Below are 21,951 nucleotides of genomic sequence, written 5' to 3'. Positions count from 1 at the left end.
TCAGTAAGTCTATATATGTGTAATACTAATTAAACTTTGTTAGTAATATACTGTTAATTATATATTGTAATATCATACACTCATTATCACTTGCAGGCAACATCGACAATATTTGCTCTCCAATAACTCACAGTTGACCGAATCCCAGATCTTTCAATTACAAGATGAACAATTTGCCATGTGGTTCAGAACACATGTAAGCACTATCACAAACTCATTCTAACTTGCAAAATTAATATACGTATGCATGTCATTACGAGATTCTCATTCATTTACTGTTTATTGATGTACATTACATACAAGGTTTATCAAATGGGAAGGAGTGCGCCTAAGTCATTGTCTTCACTAAGCCTGGGGTCTGAAAGAAAATGTAAGTGCTATAACGGGTATTTTATCCATGGATATGTTTTCCATACTGAAGAATACGGGCAAGGAAGAAAGGCATACAATAACGGTGTTTGTGTTAAGGGATCCACTAGTAGTGAGTTAGAAGTTGACTACTATAGTAGATTAGAAGAGGTCGTCGAACTGCAATATCATAACGAGCAGAATATAGTGTTTTTATTCAAATGCTATTGGTATGACATGACTGACAGAGGAATCAGAGTTGATCCGCACTATGGTCTGGTCGAAATCAACTCAAAAGCTAGACTCCGCAACATAAACGATGTCTTTGTTTTCGCAAAGCAATGTCAACAAGTTTATTACACATACACCCCTTCATTTAGAAAGGATCGATCAAGAGTAGATTGGTTGTCCGTTTTAAAAACGAAACCCCGAGGTCGTGTCGAGGTTGCTCAGGATGAGAACGAAGACACAAGTGTGCGAGATGAAGTCTTTCAAGTTAGTGAGTTGGTTGAACCATATCGAGTTGCTCCTTTGATTGAATTGGAAGAAAATTCAAATTTTCGTGTTTTTTATGATAGTCTTGTTGATGTTGACGCAGAGGAGTTGAATGTTGTTTTGAGCTCTAGCGGACAAGCAAATGTCAATGAAGAAGATGATATCCATATTGAAGATTGCGATGAAGGTGATGACTATTCAATTGATGACGAAGTAGAAGAAAATTCTGACTAACTATCAAAATTAAGCCCTGTGTAAAACCCTTTTTTTCATGTAATTTAGATTATGGATGATATATTTTGTAACACGAAATATTTATTACTTGAAATGCTACAATCATCGACGTCCATACCGACGGAATAAATCCGTTGGCATTTCACAAAGAGTTCAAAAATAATTACTTGAAATGCCAGAATCACTGACGACACTGCCAACGGATTCTAGTTCGTCGGCGTTTCACAGAAAGTTCAAAAATAATTACTTGAAATGCCACAATCACCGACGCCCATACCGACGGAATAGATCCGTTGGCATTTCACATAGAGTTCGAAAATAATTACTTGAAATGCCACAATCACCGACGACACTACCGACGGATTCTAGTCCGTCGGCATTTCACAGAGAGTTCGAAAATAATTACTTAAAATGCCACAATCACCGATGACCATGCCGACAGATTCTAATCTGTCAGCCTTTCACAGAGAATTCGAAAATAATTACTTGAAATGCCACAATCACCGACGTGAATACCGACGGATTCTAGTACGTTGGTAAGTTGTCGGCGGGTCAATTTTACCGACAAAATTACCGACGGACTGTACGAATTCCAAAGGGTCGTGCATTAAATGCATCTCTGACCGCGTCATCTTGCCGACGGAATTACCGACAGACCATGAAAAATATGGAGGGTCATTAAAAATTTTGATGCGAAATTCAAAAATTACCAATGGATTTTTGACACTTCACCGACGGAATAAATTAAAATAATAATTAATTTTATATCCGTCGGTAAAACTGCCATATAAGTTCCAGCGACCGCCCCTTCAGTTCATTTTTTCTTCTCCTCCGTTTTTCACCTTAAATTTTGATTTTTTTCCTCTCCATTCTTCAAAGCTTTCACCTACAATCTCTAGCAAGCTTTCACCTGCCATCAGTTTAAAATGTATGTGTTTCTTCTATTTCATTTTACTTTAAGGGGTTTTTTTTTTTTGCTATTTTTTTTTGTTATGTTTTTTGTTTTGGTGTATTTTTTGTAATGTAGATAAACTCTTGAATTCAACACATTATTAAAGTAAGCATATTTCATTCCTAAAGTCTATATTTTATTTTTTGAATATATTGAATATTTTTTATTGTTGTATTGACATAATTATTATTAGTTAATTTGTTGAATATTTATTGTTAATGTTGAATTTACGTTAGAATTAGTAATTGAATATGTTGGAATAATTATAAATTTTACTCTATTATTGCATGATTTGTGTTTAATTTTTTCCATTTATTTTGATTGTTAGTCTAGAGTTTTTTTTGAATTTATTGTTTTGTTGTATTGGCATAATTATTGAATAATTTTTTGAATTGTAATTGTTAATGTTTTGTTTTGTAATTTACCTTTGTATTACTAATTGAATATTTTGGAATAATTGTTAATTTTACTCTATTATTGTATGATTTATGTTTAATTTTTTCCATTAATTTTAATTGTTAGTCTAGAGTTTTTTTTTATTTATTGAATATATTTTATTGTTGTATTGGCATAATTATTGAATAATTTGTTGAATTGTAATTCTTAATGTTGAATTTACCTAAGGATTAGTAATTGAATATGTTGGAATAATTAGTATAGATTGGGTCAATTGGTTGTGGCTATTGTTAATATGTGCAGGTTTGTGGATTTGGGTAGTATCTAGTATAGGGGAGGTGTTGTCGAATTTGTTTTTTAACATTTGAATTTAATTATATAATTATTTGTATAAAATTGTGTAGATGCGTAGAATGAAAACCAGAGTTGGTCGCTCACGTATGGTCGCAGCTAGTTCGTCTAGCAGCGATGATGATATTTCCTTAGGTGCCTCTCAAGAAAAGGCACCTACACCACCTGCGCCGTCAACCGATGCTGCCTCTTCCAGCGCTAGTTCACAGGACGACCTTTCAATGTTAGGTTGTTAATGTTTTAGTTTTTTTAAAAAAAAAACAATTACAACATAATTTATGAAGTAATCACTATTGAATTTGCTTCATTTATTTTCAGGTTCACAAACATTGAGGCCGCCCGAGTAATATCATCGGCGTTTAAATCGTCGATGGAGATTCCATTGTTTCAATGGAGTCAGATATCCAAGCATCCTGAATGGATGCCTCCAATCAATGCATGGTTTGACAGATTTAAGGTTGGTGTTAATTTATAATTTTCAACTTATTTCTAATAAATTATTAATATAATTGTAAATAAATTATTATTTTTATTTAAAATTAATTATTTACACACAGGACAAATTCTGCTGGGACAGTGAACATAACACTGTTGCGAGGAGGGTGTGGGAAAACCACGCGACAACTAGTTAACATAGAAAACAATACAAGATTTTTTTTAGACAAAAATTTATGTTTCGAAATGTAATTTTTGGTTGCGTGAAGTAGGTTGCGTGATTTTTGGTATGAAGCACAAAAAAGGGCAAAAAAAAACCGCGAGAGATAGGGGTTTCCAAGGTTGGAACGATGTTGCGGTTTGGAGGGATTTCAAACCGATATACATCCCGGAAGATATATGGCCGCACTATCTTAAGCACGTGACGTCTGAGCGGTTCACACGACGCTCACAGTCCGGTGCTGGCAACTGGAATCGGCCAATTCATGGCTCGATGACAACGCACACTGGCAGCTCCGTTCCGTTTGCTGCACATGCGAAACGGATGGTAAGATTAATTTAAATGAAATATATCATTAAATTAAGTTGTTGTTAATAAATCTTTTGTCATTATAGGCTATGTCTCTTGGACGTGAGCCAAGCCCGATGGAGCTGTTTGAGGAGACGCACGTGCGGAGTCAAGACCGCTAAAAGGGGGAGCAACAGTTCGTTGATAACCGTGCTCAACATTTCATGGTATGTTTGTTCAACCATTTTATTTTGTAAGTTATTATGTTTATTGAATTGAATATGATGATTACTTTTTTTTATTTTCAGGAGACCTATAATAATCGGTTGAGGGAGAGATACGGGGACGATATTTTGACCCATCCAGAATTCGATCCGGATTTGTGGATGGAGGTTGGATCGTCAGGTGGACCCGAAACAATCGGGTTTACAGGCTCTCCAACACTACGGCCGACAACTTGCGGTCGGCCCGTAGTGTTTCAACCGTTGGGAGCTCCCAATCAATATCGAGCTCCCAATCTAAGGAGTTCGTGGCCTTGCAGTAACACACGGCTCTGCTCACCGAAAAATACGACCACCTGTCAGCGAAGTACGCACAACTCAAAGCATCTCATGCACAACAAAGAGTGGAGTCTGAACAACTCAAAGTGTCTCATGCACAACAAAGAGCGAAGTCTGAACAACTCAAAGCGTCTCAAGCACAACAAAGAGCGGAGTCTGAACAACAAAAAGCGGCTTATGAACAGCTTCGTGAAATGGTCATGAACATGGCAACACATAGTAGAACATGTGCGCCTAATCCTTTTTGGCCATATAACCACCAGCCTCCTCCTTCAGGATTTCCTCCTCCAGCTCCACCTTTATATTAATTTGTAATAAACATTATTTACCTTTAAAATTTCATTTAATATTTTTTTTGAAACACATTCAGTTTGTAATGAATATTATTTAACTTTGATTTTTTGTTTTTGATGTTTAATATAAATTTTATTTGCATAATTGGTTTTTTTATTACCATTAATTTATACAATTTTATATTATGTACTCTAAATAATTTTTTAAAAACAAATTTAGAAAAAACCATTACAAAGGGTTTTACCGACGGAATTAATCCGTTGGCATTTGACAGTAGCTGCCACATTCAGCAACGCATTTACAGACGGATATATTCGGTCGGTATTTCATACACTCACCGACAGCTTTACCGACAGACTGAATCCGTCGGCATTTGACAGTAGCTGCCACAATTACTGATGAATTTCCAGACGGATATATTCAGTCGGTATTTCAAACACTCACCGATAAATTTACCGACGGTACGTAGCCGTCGGTAAATCACGATATCACCGATGGAATAAAATCCGTCGGTATATTTCAAGCGGGAAACTTTTTTTTTGGCACGCAAATTCCGTCTGTAAAACCATCGGCAAATGGTTTTTTTTGTGTTTCCGACCGATATAGCGATAGAGTGTGGAATTACCGACGAACGGAAAGCCGACAGACGTATTCCGTCGGTGAAGACGTCGGTAAATAAATCACCGACGAACTGGTAATCACACACCGACGGAATATTTCCGTCGGTAAAACTGTGAAATCTTGTAGTGATTTTTCTGCCGGTGTTTTTGTCTGTAACATCTAATTGAAATTTTGAATTTAATTGAGAATTTTCAGAAACCCGCTAACCATCATTGTTGGCATGATGAGTTGTCTATTATAAATATAGAAGTTGATTCTGTAATCTGATCAATTATAGGAATCATATCAAATCTTGTATAGATAGTAATTATATGAATTTGATTAATTATAGGAATCAGATCAAATCTTATATAGTATATTTCTGTTTCTTAAAATAAGATTGTTGCCTATTTTAAATTCTGCCTCTATATTTCCTCCAAGAAGGAGAAGAATAACATACGAAAAATTGAGTTTGTAGACACAATTGTTTTTCTACATGGTATTAGAGCAAGGGTTGTATAACTGCCCAAAAACGAATTTCACCCTCACTTTTTTTTCTCTGAAACTCATAGATAATACATGGTGAATCCTAACCCTATTGTTCTCGTTCCACAAAATAACCAAATACCACCCATTATTATCCACCAAGACAATTCTGCATTCCCTACCAGTATCATATTGGATGAGATTATGAGTAAATTAATTAGATAAATCTTTCTAATCAATTTTTTACCATCAAGCGAATTTAATATTGAAAAGCAATTTTAATTTACTCGGCAGTAGCTTTAGGAGCAAAGTCTATAAAATTTCTTATAAGTAGCCGTTTAAAAGCTTGAGCAATTTAATTTAGTTTATTCCTCCCTAATAAATTAAAGTCATAGTTACAACAATCAAGTTAACTCCTTTGCTTCTTATTCCAGTCCCTAACAACAATTACGGATTGAAAGAAACTAGAAATCACATATATATCATCTGAAAACAATACAATAAGCATGAACAGAAATCAGTAGCATAATTTTGAAATAAGGATAAATAAGTACTTGAATATGACACTACCAAAAATTTATCTAAAACCAACGGAATTACCAACGAAATAATTATGTCGGTAAATTGTGGTGATAATTACCGACGGATTCTAATCCATTGGTAATTCAGTCAGTATATACCGATGGACTAATGCTGTCAGTATTTACCGACTGAATTATAGACGGAATATATAGATTTTTTAAAAAAAAGCAGTTCGATGACGTGGAAGTTTTTGCGGGCGATTTTACCGATGGAATGACCGAGGGATTCAAATTGGGATCTCCGTACAGTGACGTGACCAATTCACCGTCAGAATTACTGATTGAAGCTCCGACTGAAGTATTTCATCGGTGATCCCATCGGTAAAAGTTAATATATCACCACTGTGCCGACCCTCTCCTCCCCTATTTCTCCTTTTTCTTTCCCATCCCAACTCTCCCCTCCCAAACCGCAAACAACCACTCCCCCTAAAATATCCCCCTCTTCTTAACACAAGTCATCTTTCTTTAACTTTTATGGTCACAACATCCGTGTACTGATTTATTATGGATTTTATCATTTTTTGTAAGTAAATCTATCTTTTTTAATTTTAACATTTAAATGTCAATTTTATTGTTTTTTTTAGTATATGTATTTTGTTAGTGTATGTACATGTTTTATTGTTATTTCTCAAACAAACGTGTAGTATGAATGTATAATTTTGTACTTGTTATGGTTTGTTTTAGATTTTGTAAAATTATATTTGTTTGTAAATTATTGAAACTTTGTTGAATTACTGAATTAGATGTGTTGTGATGAAATAATTAATAGCTTGTTTAACGGGTCCGTTTTAACTTTTATTAATGTTATTACAGAGTTGTAATTTCTGTAAATTTATATGTATAAATTTGTATGAATGTTGATAATTGATAATGAATATTTATGAGAAGTTTTTAATTAGTTTGTTGGATAATCTTGAGGTAAACCAATATTTTTGCAAATTTATTCACTCAATTTTATAGAAGTTCGAGATTCACCCCAAGGATTGCGGAGGATGGATTATTGTAATAGGGTTCAGGGTTTTATTAATTTCGCAACATCTATTCCCATAAATTTTACTAGAGGCGGTACTAAGTGTCCATGCAGGAAGTGTAAAAATAAAAAAGTATCTACATCCAAATGTTGTAATGATGCATCTTCTACACAAAGGGTTCATGAAGGATTACCTGTGTTGGTATGCACATGAAGAACTATTTGTTCGTAATGAGAGCATAGTAGAAAGGGTGGTTGGGTCAACTTCTAGTGCTAGCAACGTGCATGGAGTTGCAAATGACAATAATAATCCTTACAAGAATATGGTTATGGATGCAATGAGAATGAATCAAGGTAATGTCAGTCAATGTCCAATCATAGAAGAAGAGCCTAATGTAGACACAACAAGGTTTTTTGATTTGTTAAAAGATTCTAACGAACCATTTATAGGATGGCTGCACGAAGCACAATAAATTATCGGCCATAGCACATGTGTTCACCATCAAGTCAGATCACGAGTTGAGTGAGGGTGGTTATGACAAAATTATCGAATGGGCGAGAAGCATTTTACCTGAAGGGAACAGGCTGAAAAAGAACTTCTATGCTGCAAAGTCCATGATGAAACCCCTCAGTTTAGGATACCAGAAAATTGACATGTGCCCTAACTTTTGCATGTTATACTACCTTGAAAATGCTGAGCTGACCAAGTGCATGACATGTGGGCATTCCCGTTACAAACCTAGAACTGGCAGGGGAAAGACTCTCGTGGCATATAAAAAACATAGATACTTCCTAATCACACCTAGACTGTAGAGGTTATTCATGTCACCAAGGATGAACAAAAATCTAGAGTTATGATTCAAAATTAACATTTATCTCGTACTATTTCGAATCTCATTTGAGAATGAGAATCAATCGCTTTCCACGACATGATGATGGTAGTATATGTACAGTGCCTTCCAGTGGGAACTTGTCAATATTCTCCAAGCACATAATTATGTTCTATTTAACTATGATGAGTTAAGACCTTTTATTCAATAAGTATATGTACTACTTAAACTTTGTTAAAAATGTACTATTTATATATTGTAATATCATAAACTCATATAATTTTGAAAACCTTGTAGGCAACATCAATAATATTTACTATCCAACAACTCACAGTTGACCGAATCCCAAATCTTTCGATTACAAGATGAACAATTTGTGACGTGGTTTAAAACACATGTAAGTACTATCACAAACTCATTATCTCTTGCAAAGTTACTGTATGTCATTACAGAATTCTTATTTACTATTCATTGTTGTACATGATATACAATGTTTACCAAATAGGAAGGAGTGCTGCTATTTCATTGTCTTCACTAAGCCTGGGTCTTGAAAGAAAAGTTAAGTGCTACAACGGGTATTTTATCAATGGATATGTGTTTCATACTGAAGAATACGGGCATGGAAAAAGGGCATACAACAACGGTGTTTGTGTTAAGGGATCGACTTGTAGTGAGTTTGAAGTTGACTACTATGGTAAATTAGAAGAGGTCGTCGAATTGCAATATCATAGCGAGCAGAATAGAGTGTTTTTATTCAAATGCTATTGGTATGACACCACTGACAGAGGAATCAGAGTAGATCCTCACTATGGTCAGGTCGAAATCAACTTAAAAGCTAGACTCCGCAACGTAAACGATGTCTTTGTTTTCGCAAAGCAATGTCAACAAGTTTATTACACATACACCCCTTTCTTTAGAAAGGATTGATCAAGAGTTGATTGGTTACCCATTTTAAAAATGAAACCCAGGGGTCGTGTAAAGGTTGTTCAAGATGAGAACAAAGACACAAGTGTGCGATATGAAGTCTTTCAAGTTAGTGAGTTGGTTGAACCATATCGAGTTGCTCCTTCGATTGACTTAGAATAAAATTAAAATTTTCATGTTTTCGATGATAGTCTTGTTGATGCAGAGTAGTTGAATGTTGTTCTAAGCTCTAGCGGATAAGCAAATGTCGATGAAGATGATGATGTTGATATCCACATTGAAGATTGTGATGGAGCCGATCACGATTCAATTGATAAAGAAGAAAAAGAAGAAAATTCTGACTAACCAGAACACGAAAGTGTAAAGCATTTTTTTATAATGTAATATTATGGATGATATTTTGTAACACGAAATATTTATTTTATAATGTTCATTGTGGTTATTGTTATGTGCGGGCAATTTGTAATTTAAGTGTTTACATGTAAACCCCGGGGAAAAATAAAGGTTGCTTAGATTGCAAACTAACTACATGAGAAATAAAAGTGAAGAAATTCATGCATATGGTTAAATAAAAATGGGAATTTAGAAATTTTTTGATATAAGTTTATGAACAAAATATTTCGAGACAATATAAATCAACTCGAAAATGTTGAGGGTTGGATTAAATTAAAGAAAATAAACTAAACTAAAAAGAAGTGGGGGCAAAACGAATACATTTAAAGAAAATGTGGTCTAAATGCAAATAAGAATAATTATAGAGCATAAATACTACTCTTCTTACCAAAAACAGATCTGCAACTATCGTGAAGAAAAAAGAGAGGGAGTTTTGGTATCTATTTCTACAGATCAAGAGAGAAACACCAAATTTCAAGAATCCATCCAAGATTAAGGGTTATAGGTAAAAATAAACACTAGTAGGCAAGGGATTAACAAGAAAAAAATTGAACAAGAAGAGAAGAGGGGAGGGTCGGCTGTAATTAGAAAGAAAAGGAGGGATCGAGACCTTGATTCGTATCGGGTAAGATATTCTAAACATGGTCTTATGAGTTGTTTTAAAGTCGATTATGAATTGATGTCTGGATGTTAAATTATAGATTTGAGTTCTATAACTCCAGATATAGTTAAAAATATGAGGAGAGGTCAGACCGTAACAGTTTAAAAAAACAGATAGTAACAGTCCAAGTGTTTGTTGATGAACGATTTTGACTATCTTAGAGGCAGAACTGGATTCTCCTCAAATCATAGAACTTGTAGCCTCATGTCTTAGCTTTCCAACGACACAAATTTCACTTGAATTGGAGTTCTATAACTCTAGATATAGTTAAAAATTTGAGTAGAGGTCAGACAGTAACAGTTCAAAAAAACAAACAGTAACAGTCCAAATGTTTGTTGATGAGCGATTTTGACTATCTTAGAGGCAGAACTGGGTTCTCCTTAAATCATAGAACGTATAGCCTCATGTCTTAGCTTTCCAACGACATAAATTTTGCTTGAATTGGAGTTCTATAACTCCAAATATAGTTAAAAATTTGAGGAGAGGTCAGACAGTAACAGTTCAAAACAACGGAAAGTAACAGTCCAAGTGTTTCTTGATGAGCGATTTTAACTATCTTAGAGGCAGAACTGGGTTCTCCTAAAATCATAGAACTTGTAGCCTCATGTCTTAGCTTTCCAAGGACATAAATTTTGCTTAAATCAGAGTTCTATAACTCCAGATATAGTTAAAAATCTGAGGAGAGGTCAGACAGTAATAGTTCAAAAAAACAGACAGTAACAGTCCAAGTGTTTGTTGATGAGCGATTTTGACTATCTTAGAGGTAGAACTAGGTTCTCCTAAAATCATAGAACTTGTAGCCTCATGTCTTAGCTTTCCAACAACATAAATTTTGGTTGAATCGGAGTTCTATAACTCCAGATATAGTTAAAAATATGAGGAGAGGTCAGAGAGTAACAGTTCAAAAACGAACTGTAACAGTTGGACAGTAACAGTCCAAGTGTTTGTTGATGAGCGATATTTACTATCTTAGAGGCAGAACTGGGTTCTCCTTAAATCATAGAACTTGTAGTCTCATGTCTTAGCTTTCCAAAGACATAAATTTTTCCTGAATCGTAGTTCTATAACTCCAGATATAGTTAAAAATCTGAGGAGAGGCAGACAGTAACAGTTCAAAAACGAGGTAGTAACAGTTGGATAGTGACAGTCCAAATATAAAGAAAGGAATGATAACTAGGATTGAACAAAGAACGACAATAATAATGAGTGAAATGAGAAAAAACACAAAATACTAAGAAATGACTGAAAGAAAGACTTATTGGTTGTTGATATGGATATTATAAAACATATCATTGAATGAGAAAAATTTATGAGATAAACCTGTGAATTGCAGGAGGGATCATAGGCGTGGTGCAACAGCAGCAGCAAGGGAGCACGAGTAGAGCTTCTATTGCAAGTAGGTGATCCGCACCTATACTTTCTAGTTTAATTCTATGATTTAATAAGTTATTGATGTGAGATGTGAATTACCGAATGTTGGATATTAGGAGAAAGGAGAAAAGTTTGCGTAATGATGCCGATATTTGGATAGTATTCTTGATGTATGTGTATTCAAGGTGAACGGTTGTTCTTTGAATTGCCAAGTGATGAAATTATAGTTGATAAAGAAAATATGAGAAGTGTGATTTGGGGTGTGAACTAGCATACATTTAGTGTATGTTAGGATCCCTAGTAAGGGGATCACCATGTATTTGACTAGCATACATTTAGTGTATGGTAGGATCCCGGGTAAGAGGATCAAGATGTATTAACTAGTATACATTTAGTGCATGTTAGGATCCCGGGAAAGGGGATCACGATGTATTGATTAGCATACATTTAGTGTATGTTAGGATCCCGGGTAAGGGGATCACCTTGCATCGACTCCTATAGGATGATGATGATAACAGTGAAATGGGTATCGATAATGTGTTAAGCGGAAATAATCATGGGTGGTTTTATGAGATCTTGAATGGAGGTTTATAATAGAAGAGGAAATGGTTTTTAGTAGTTGAAGGAGAAAAAGTCTCCAATAAGAACCAAAAGGGAGAAGTGAATAAAATATGAATGTATGTTGCCTTTTTAAATTGCCGGATATTTGTATTGCTATATTATTGTGATTTTCATATTTCAATAATATGTATTTTATTTTCAGGACCATCGCATGCACGACAGGAGTAGATTCTAGCTTAGGTTCGTTTTTTTTGTAATTTAGGTTCTAGGGAGTATACCCTTGTATTTGGTAATATTACAACCTTTATTTAACTCAATTTGTATAATTGATGTTTAAACTTGAATAGATGAATTTAATTTGGTAGTTTGTATAACTATGTTCCATTAAGCATGTTTATATCTTTAACCATCCATAATGATAATTGTTGTACAATGTATATCATCAACATTGTGGTTGATATGAATGGTGATGTTTGTGGGATTGAGACTCAGGATGATTGGGCTGAATTGAGTTGGAAATGTGGTATAATAGAAGTGTAAACAGGTCGTATGTCGATAACTTGGGACCTCCCGGTATAGGAGATACTCCGTTGAAATTTCAATAGACTTTAATGCAAATACCATGAATATATATATATATATATATATATATATATATATATATATAAAATTTAGTCACTCTGTTTATCAGCTACCATGAGATCGTTGCTTTATCCCAGATATGGGAATGTTACATTACAGGAGGATAAATAGGCAATACAAACATAATTTGTCATGCAGAGTGCACAATCACCAACATTTCTACTGATGGATACAGTCCGTCGGTATTTTATCGAGAGTTGCAAAATATTCACTACACATGCCATAATCATTGATGTCTCTACAAACGGATACAGTCCGTCGACATTCCTCAGAGGGTGGGACTGTTGTGTTCTATGCCAGTGCAGTTCACAATTATCGACGGACTCTGCAAATTCTAAAGCGCAGGTATTAATGCATCTCTGACCGTGTGTATATACCGACAGATTGTGAAAATTCTGGAGGGTCATTTAAAAATTTTAGTGCAAAATTCAAAATTTACTAACGGACTTTTGAAAATTCATTGATGAAATAATTAAAAATAATATTATTTAAATAGTCTGTCAGTGATGTCATCGACAAAACTGCAATATAAATCCCAGCGACTGCCCCTTTAGTTCATTTCTCTCCCCTTACATTTCATCTCATCTTTTTTTTCTCTCATCTATTGTGAAAATTTAAGTTATTTTCTTTAATATGCTTAATGATTTTATTTTTCTCATTTTTTCTTTGTTTTATTAATAATATATTTTTGTTGTGTTTTTTTTTGTATTGTATGTAGATAAAGTCTTGAAATAAACACACAATTAAGGTGAGCATTTTTCATTCCTAAAGTCTATAGTTTTTTTTTTTTAATTTGTTCAATATATTTTATTATTTGTATTGCCATAATAATTGAATACTTTGTTCAATTCTAATTGTTATTGTTGAATTTACCTTGTAAATGGTAATTGAATATATAGGATTAAATTTAATTATTTTATCTCAATTTTACTCTATTATTGCATGATACGTGTTTAATTATTTCCATTAATTTTTATTGTTATTGATGAATTTCTATAGATGTTAGTTGAATATATAAAATTAAATGTTATGTTTTTTCCTTTATTTTATTGTTAAATTTGTATAGATGTTAGGTTATATATAAGATTTTTCAATAGAGTCAATTGGTTTGTGGCTATTGTCAATATTTACAGGTTTGAAAACTTTGGGTAGTCTCCAGTATTTGAGAGGTGCTGCTGAATTTTTTTAATAATAAATTTTAATTATGTAATTATTCGTATAAATTTGTGTAGATACGTAGAATGAAATCAACAGCACATCGTGAGCATATGGTTGCAGCTAGTTCTTCTAGCAGCGAGGATGACTTGTCCTTAGGTGCTGATCAAGAAGAGGCACCTGGGCCGACTCGTGATGTTACCTCTTCCAGCGCGGTTTCACAGCATAGAGGTGGTGTGCCTTTACAACGGAATCGATTCACCCGCAAGTACCAAGCACATTGGAAGGACGACCTTTCAATGTAAGTTTGTTTCGATTTTAGTTTTTTTTTAATTATAACATAATTTATGAACAACTAATTAAAATTTCATTAATTTAATTTATTTTCAGGTTCACAAACATTGAGGTCGCCCGAGTAATAACATCGGCGTTCAAATCGTCAATGGAGATTCCATTATTTCAATGGAGTCAGGTTTTAAGACATCCTGATTGGAGACCTTATATCGATGCATGGTTTTGAAGATTTCAAGTTGGTGTTAATTTCTAATTTCTAGCTTATTTTTAATAAATTATCATTATAATTGTAACTAAATTAGTATTTTTTAAAAATAAATTATTTATACAAAACACAAATTCGAGTGGGATAGCGTGCATAACAATGTTGCGAGGAGGGTGTGAGAAAATCACGCTGCAACTAGGTAACAACAAAAGAATACGATATATATTTTTAAAAATTTAAGTTTTAAAATCTAATTTGTCACTATGGAAGTAGGTTGTGTGATTTTTGGTATCAATCACAAAAAAAGCCAAAAAATACGCGAGAGATAACGGTCTACAAGGCTGGAATGACATGGCGGTTTGGAGGGATTTCAAACCGTCATACATCCTGAGGGATATATAGCCGCAATATATTTAGTACGTGATGTCTGAGCGGTTCACACGATGCTCATAGTCTGGTGCCGACAACTAGAACTGGAAAATTCATGGTTATGTGACCACGCACACCGGCAGCTCGGTTCGGTTTGTTGCACATGCGAAACGGATGGTATGATTAATTTAAATGAAATATATCGTTAATTAATTTGTTGTTACTTATAAATATATTTAACTTACAACATTTTTTTTCTTACATGCTATGTCTCTTGGACGTGAGCCGAGCCCAATGGAGCTGTTTGTCTCTTGCACATACGGAGTGAAGACCACCACAAGGGCGTGCAACAGTTCGTTGACAACCGCGCTCAACACTTCGTGGTATGTTCGTTCAACCATTTTATCTCGTAAGTTATTATTTTCTTGAATTGAATATGATGATTTCTTTTTTAATTTTCAGGAGACCTATAATAGACAGTTGAGGGAGAGATATGGGGATGATCCTTCGACCCATCCGGATTTCGATCCGGATTTATGGATGGAGGTAGGATCATCTGATGGACCCGATAAAAATCGGGTGTATAGGATCTCCAACATTACGATCGAGAACTTGCGGGCGGCCCGTAGTGTCTCAACCGTTTGGAGCTCCCAATCAGTATCGTGCACCCAATCTACGGAGTTCATGGCCTTGCAGCAACATATGGCTCATCTCACCGAAAAATATGAGCGACTCTCGGTGGATTATGAACAACTCTGCCAAATGGTCATGGACATGAGATCACATATGGGTGATACGTGTGTGCCCCTCTTTTTGGCCATTTGGTCTCGGGAACGACTAACCTCCTCCTCCAGCTCCGCCATTGTTCTAGTTTAATTTTTTTTTTGGAAACACATTAAATTTGTAATGAATATTATTTAACTTTATTTTTATATTTTTGATGTTTCATACAATTTTATTTGCATGATTGGTTTTTTTACTATTAATTTATATAATTTTATATTATTTATTCTAAATAATTTTTAATTTTTTTTAAATCACAACTGATGGATTTCTAGATGGACATAGTCCGTCGGCATTTTACAGACAGTTGAAAAATATTTACTACATATGCCACCATCACCGACATGTATACCGACAGACATATTCCGTCGGTAATTTACCGAGAGTTGCAAAATATTTACTGCATATGCCACGCTCACCGACAGAACTATTCCGTCGGTGATTTACCACTGGAAATACAGACAGAATTATTCCGTCGGTATATTTCCAGCGGGAATTGTTTTTTTTTTGCGCGCATTTTCCGTCTGTAAAACCATCGGTTTTTTATTTATTTTTTACCGACAGAATTAGTGACAAAACTTGGAATTACCGACGAACACTATGTCAACGGACGTTTTCTATCGGGAAATTAGTCGGTAAAGATTTTACTGACGAAGTGGTAATCTTACACCGATGGAATAGTTTCGTCAGTAAAACTGTTAAATGCTGTAGTGTGAAAGCATTACAATGATAACGTTACTTCTTACAACTTAATAATGGAGATGATGTCTATTTCCCTTGAACCAAAAGCCAAAGTTTAGTTCATAGATGCCGGAAAATTAACAAAAAACAGAGAGAAAAGAACGTTGCAGAGAAGAAGAAGAGATTTGTTTCTGTCGTGATTTGCTTCTTTTATTCCCTCCCTCAGCTGCTATCTTTTGTTAGGATTCTTATCCTAATTAGAAGTCCTTAATATTACTTAATTCTTTTTCTTAATCTGTCGATTAAGGTTGGTTAAATCCCTCAAACTTTATTTTGAAAACTGATTATGCTGTTGTCACAACTTTTTTGTAATTTATACTCTACTGCAACTTAGACTTTGTTTCTGACTTGGTTTCTTGCAATATCCGGTCATTCCAGCTATATTCTATCATTCATAAAATGTTAGAGCCTTGATTTGTACCTTTCTTACATTCCAAGGCCCATCATTTCTATGTCAGACTCTCAGCTATATTGGAATGCTCGTCACCATTAGTTTCTTTATCAGACCAGGAGACCAATCTTGTCCTTCATCTTGTGCCCATATTTTTGCCTTCAAAACGATTTTATCTGACCTGACATCATTTATAAAAGTTGTATTCGTGAATGTGTAGATGATTTTGAGCTTTTGAATCAATTGCATAATTTTGATATCTGAGACTCAAGATATGTTCGTTTGAATATGTAGTGTGAAAGCAGAGAATCCTACTGCAAATAGAATTGAATTTCAGCTCGATTTTGCAGGTTTAATTAGAGATCCAAATGAACTCGGATTTCTGCCTATGATACCATCCTGGAAAGCTTTTGAGTGTAGAACAAATGATGAGAAAAGGTTATTAGTTGATTTTTTATGAAAAACAATGTGAGATTTATAATAAGAAAACAAATCAAAGAACAACGTTGTCAAAATGAGTTCTAATAATACTTTTTCTTTAAACATGAAATCACTCCACATGTTGAGGAATCTCATCTTTGGCCTACGCTCAAAAGACTAGAACACACAAAACAATCAAAGTTGGGAAAACAAAGTGACTAGCAGACATGAATAACAAGAGAAGGAAAAGCATTTTTGTTTTGAGCTTTACCTGCTCTAGCTGGGTCACAAACAGGAATTTTTCAATTTTCAAAAGTTCAAGCTCATTTCTTTTAATTTTATTTGAAGTTCCTTTTTGTGATGAAATCCTGTTTACATGGAAATGACATGTTCACTTTTTACTAAGGTTTGCGGAGAGATTATCTATAAAATATACTTTTAGAGTAAATTGTACTCTAAAAAGTGATTTTATTAAGAGATTTACATATAGACATGCATGCACAGTCAGTTGTAATTGCTCGCCAACATACTACATGCTTGCATGTGTGAGCTCCCATAATTTTTTTTCAGAATACAAAAGAAACGGTAACCTCTGTGGTCATGGCAGGCTTTTACCTATTCTTCTCATACTTTATTTTGACCAATGGGTCAGTGCTAGTCGAAGAAAAGAAAACGAGACTTAGTTTTTCCCTCCTTCACCATAACCTGAGCCAGAGCCGGATCCTCCACCCCCACCCCCACCACCTCCTCCTCCTCCTCCTCCTCCTCCTCCTCCTCCTCCACTTCCTTTCCCACCCTTGCCACCACCACTTCCACTTCCGCTTCCATAGCCTGACCCGCTTCCAGATCCAGAGCCTTGACCGCCACCACCACCACCTCCACTGCCGCCGCCACCACCACCACCTTCACCACCACCTATCCCACTACCAGAACCATAGCCTGAGCCGCTACCAGACCCATAGCTAGACCCTGACCCATTGCCTCCACCACTGCCACCACCTCCACCTCCGCCACTGCCTCCACCTCCACCTCCTCCACGACCATCAGCATCATATCCTTCACCGCTCCTGAATCCAGACCCAGAACCATAACCTGACCCAAGTCCTGATCCAGAACCACCACCACCACCTCCTCCCTGCCCTCCACCTCCACCTCCACTGATTGCCTGCAGTGTCCTAGCAGCAAGGGTGAGGTCTACAATAAGCAAGACCAGGAAAGCAGTCCCTAACACTCTTGGACTTGCCATTTCCAGATTATACTCTCACGGCTCAATGAATCTGTATGTTTATGCGTGTCACTCGCTATATGAGAAACCAGTATGTTTTGTTGACTGGAAATGCTTGAAGTGGTCACCCTATATATAGGCATTTGTAAGGTAACAAGACAAGGTTTTTGAAGAGTGAGGCATTAATTGTAAATGTAATTACGAGACACGGTTTTTGAAATGCTTCTTAAATTCCTAGTACCTCTCACTTGGTGATCTTGAATATTATAGAAAGGAATGTGTGCTTTGGATTTCTCTTTCAGTGGAGGCCGTCGGTGATGGGGTGTTGGTACTGTGGAGGACTGTCTGTTTCTGTCTATATGCAGTGGCGAAGCCAGGAATTTTTCATGTAATGTGCTATGATATAAATACACAAATTATTTTTTAAGATCAATCATTCACTCGAATATATAAATTTTTCAAGTTAATAATAAAGTTTTAATTCAAATACATAATATAAAATATATAAAAAATAAAAATTGTTCTTTATTTGATGCATCTTTGTTAAAAAAAAACGCTCTCGTACAAAACCCTGAATGTCAACAAATCTCAAAACAATAGCCATTTGTTCTTTATTTGATGCATCTTTGGTTTCATCAACCAAAATACAAAACTTTGCATCTCTAACTTCTTCACAAATCTTTTTCCTCACTTTGTTTGCGAGAATATGCAAAATCTCTTTTTGAATAGTTGGCAAGGTATACTTTGCATTTTTCGGAGCTTTTTCTAAGACAACATCATCAATGTCAACATTCAGTCTCCCCATAAGTCTTATCATCTCCAAAAAATTGCCTCGATTATTAGAAGCTGAAGATTCATCATGACCTCTAAATGCACATGCTTGTAAGCTAAGCCACCGAACACTTTCAATTGTTGTCGTAAGTCTCAACCGATTTTTCTGAACTTCTTCAACAGTTTGTGCCTTCAACACTTTATCAATATGTCTACTTACTTTCATTAAATCTTCAGCAGATTTCATAGCATTATTATGTGATGAAGTGGGACTTCCTACATGTATCAAAAGTGCACATCTAACCCCATCATTAACCCTTTTCCAACTTCCAAAGCCTTCGGTAGTGAATGTGAAATGACGAGACACTTTTTCAAAGATAAAGCATGGAAAACAAAACATTGCATCCTTTGATGGAGAGTACTCTAGCCAAGGAAATTGATCAAGCCAAGTGTATTGAAATCGACGATACTATCTCCCTGATTCAGTTCTTGGATGCTCTACTAACTTAGGTTGATATGAACCCATTTTGATATAAGCTCTTCTAATTTCATCTTATTGATTAATAGGATGTTTTCACACTGGAATTCGTAACCCAGGATTTCGTTCAAGAGTATTAACATCAATTTCAACTCTTTGAGATTTGAAAGGGGGTTGTTCACTATGATTTGAGACATCAACATTGGATGGAGAATATCCTTTACTGGTTGATGTTTGTTCGTTTGGTTTAAAGAATGCAAACATAGTTTTTCCTCTCTTGCCTCCTTGATTTTCCATTATAATTTATAATCTATTCAAGTAAAAGGGATTAGGAAACTCAAATGCAAGATGAAAAGATACTAATGCCACAATAGAATATTCATGAAATGTATGCAGAATATACAAGGATAAACTATTGATGCAGACTACTAGGAGATTTGGAGAACTTAACTTTGAAATAACCAGTAAATTATTAGTACTAGTGTGTTAGCATCTGTCTATTTCTAAGGTACAGTCTACTGTTTAATCCACTAACAATCTACTGTAATAAATGTGAAACATTGAATTTAAAATGAAAAGTCAGGGCTTGTAAATTCTTACCTGATGATTTTACACTCTTGCAGCTCTCTATATAGATTCTTCTTCAAAATCCAAGATAAAATTGTATATTGATGAGAAGAAAACGTTAAAACCCCAAGTTACTTAGAAGACATGTGAACCAATTAATTATTTATATTTAGATAGGTTTGCTGTAAAATATAACTAATTAATTAGTGTTGCAAGGGAAATTAAGTGTGCGGCTAGTGGCTACTAATTAATTAGTGTTGCAAGGGAAATTAATTAGGCATTTAATGGCTAGCAATTAAGTAGGCAGCTAATGGCTGCTAATTAATTAGTGTTGCAAGGGAAAGTGGGCAGTGTTTAGGTTTGCTATGTAAAAGATAAAAGGAAAGTGAATTATTAAATTTTTTTGTTACCTTAGCCTTGTAAAAGTCCCTGCCCCTGTCTATATGCAATACAATACAAGCTTTATCCCCACCTTTTCTTTTTTGACTTTGAAGTATCTTATAATATTTGACTTCGGCATGCATTTCCCACTCTTTATCATTCTGTTCATATTTGAACTCCATTTTTGAGCACACGTACTAATTTTCCATGTACTGGTAGCTGTCCTGCGGTGATTTATGCTAACGATTGTCTCCTTAAGCATAAGTTTATCCGCTAACGGTAGTGATTTATGCACACAGATATCTGTCTACTCTGCGTGTATGCTAACAATGGGCCAAGCTTGCACAACAAACTGGGTTGTAATTCAGTCAATATTTCTTATATCTGTTACACTTGGAATTAAATTTATTTTCCCACAATATCATAGACACTTTCCATCATTGAATATAAATAGATCTGTGCTTAAAAACCGTGTTCGAATGTCTGACTTATATTTTTAAACCTTGGAGCCTGTTCTGGTGTATGAAAGCACACCATCCTTGCATCACTGCTAGCAGAATGTTAGGCCATCTGCGTGGTTGATATGCTGAACAGTCTTCTACTGCTGCACAGATTGAATTTCAGTTCCACATGCACAGATCATCACTTCCTTCAATGGCGTGCTTTAATAAGTCTATGTAAGAGTTCAAGAACATTTAACTTTTTTGGTTATCGGGGATCTGCTATTCTGAATTATCTTTACTAATTAATAGAGTGGTTTTGCATTGAAACATATCCTCTCTTTTTTCTTCCACATTTTTTCTTGAACAAAACACGTTAATAGAAAATGCCACTACTTTTTAACTTTGGTGCCCTTGTTGATGAGAGCACTATCTCACTATCAAAATTTTTAGATTGATTGATATAATTTTTTGTAATATTTAAACTCACATTTTGTTGGCATGAATTTTCCTGACTTGCTCACAAACGGAAATCATCCGTCAAAAAAATTCTCGTCGGTAATTTGTTGTATGTCGGTAATAATTTTACCCATGGATTTCTTAACAGACAAAGTGTGCCAAATGTTTTTTATCAGCTTCATTCCATTAGAATTTCCATTGATGAATATAACATATCACCGATGGAAAATCCGTATGTCATTCCATCAATGAGTTTTTTGTCTGTCAGTATTTCTTTCGGTGAATTTGACATATAACCGTCAAATAAACCATCTATTATTTTGTTGGTCAATAAATAATAGTAGTGACATTTGGAATAATCCTTTTCCGATTCGTTGGAATATACTGATGGACTTAGACCGTCGGTAACCCCGGTAGTAATAATTTAAAAATATATTTTTTAAAAAAACTATTAAACACAAAAAGAAAAAAAATTAAAGTAATATAAAAATAAAATATTTGTTACAAATTTAAACATTTATAAGTTCAAATAAAATTAATCTAGAATAGAGGCGTTGGAGGAGGGGGAGAAGGCGGGTCTTCATTGGGACTGTGGAGCGAATAAGATGGAGCACATGTATCACTTATCTGTGATCTCGTCTCCATTTATACAATCATTAAATAATAGAAAAATAAAATTA

General features: G+C 34.8%; 1 protein-coding gene across 12 annotated transcripts in view; it reads right to left on the bottom strand.

Annotated features, from left to right (window-relative positions):
* Positions 1 to 18,301, bottom strand: part of LOC112323555 (glycine-rich cell wall structural protein 2) — a 224,948-nt gene extending 206,647 nt beyond the window's left edge. For 4 of the 12 annotated variants that reach the window (XM_052452158.1, XM_052452153.1, XM_052452182.1 and 1 more), the window contains exon 1: positions 18,079 to 18,294. In XM_052452158.1, the coding sequence (XP_052308118.1) occupies positions 18,079 to 18,196 (118 nt within the window). In that variant the 5' untranslated portion in view covers positions 18,197 to 18,294. Of the gene's footprint in view, positions 1 to 18,078 lie in introns of all 12 variants that reach the window. The other 8 variants (XM_052452151.1, XM_052452149.1, XM_052452155.1 and 5 more) reach the window with 6 other exon arrangements.
* Between the last annotated feature and the right edge of the window lie 3,650 nt (positions 18,302 to 21,951).

The sequence above is a fragment of the Populus trichocarpa genome, chromosome 1 (genome assembly GCF_000002775.5).
Source record: "Populus trichocarpa isolate Nisqually-1 chromosome 1, P.trichocarpa_v4.1, whole genome shotgun sequence".
Classification (NCBI taxonomy): Eukaryota; Viridiplantae; Streptophyta; class Magnoliopsida; order Malpighiales; family Salicaceae; genus Populus; species Populus trichocarpa.
Note: the sequence above shows the minus strand (reverse complement) of the source record. Positions and strands in the feature narration are given on the sequence as shown.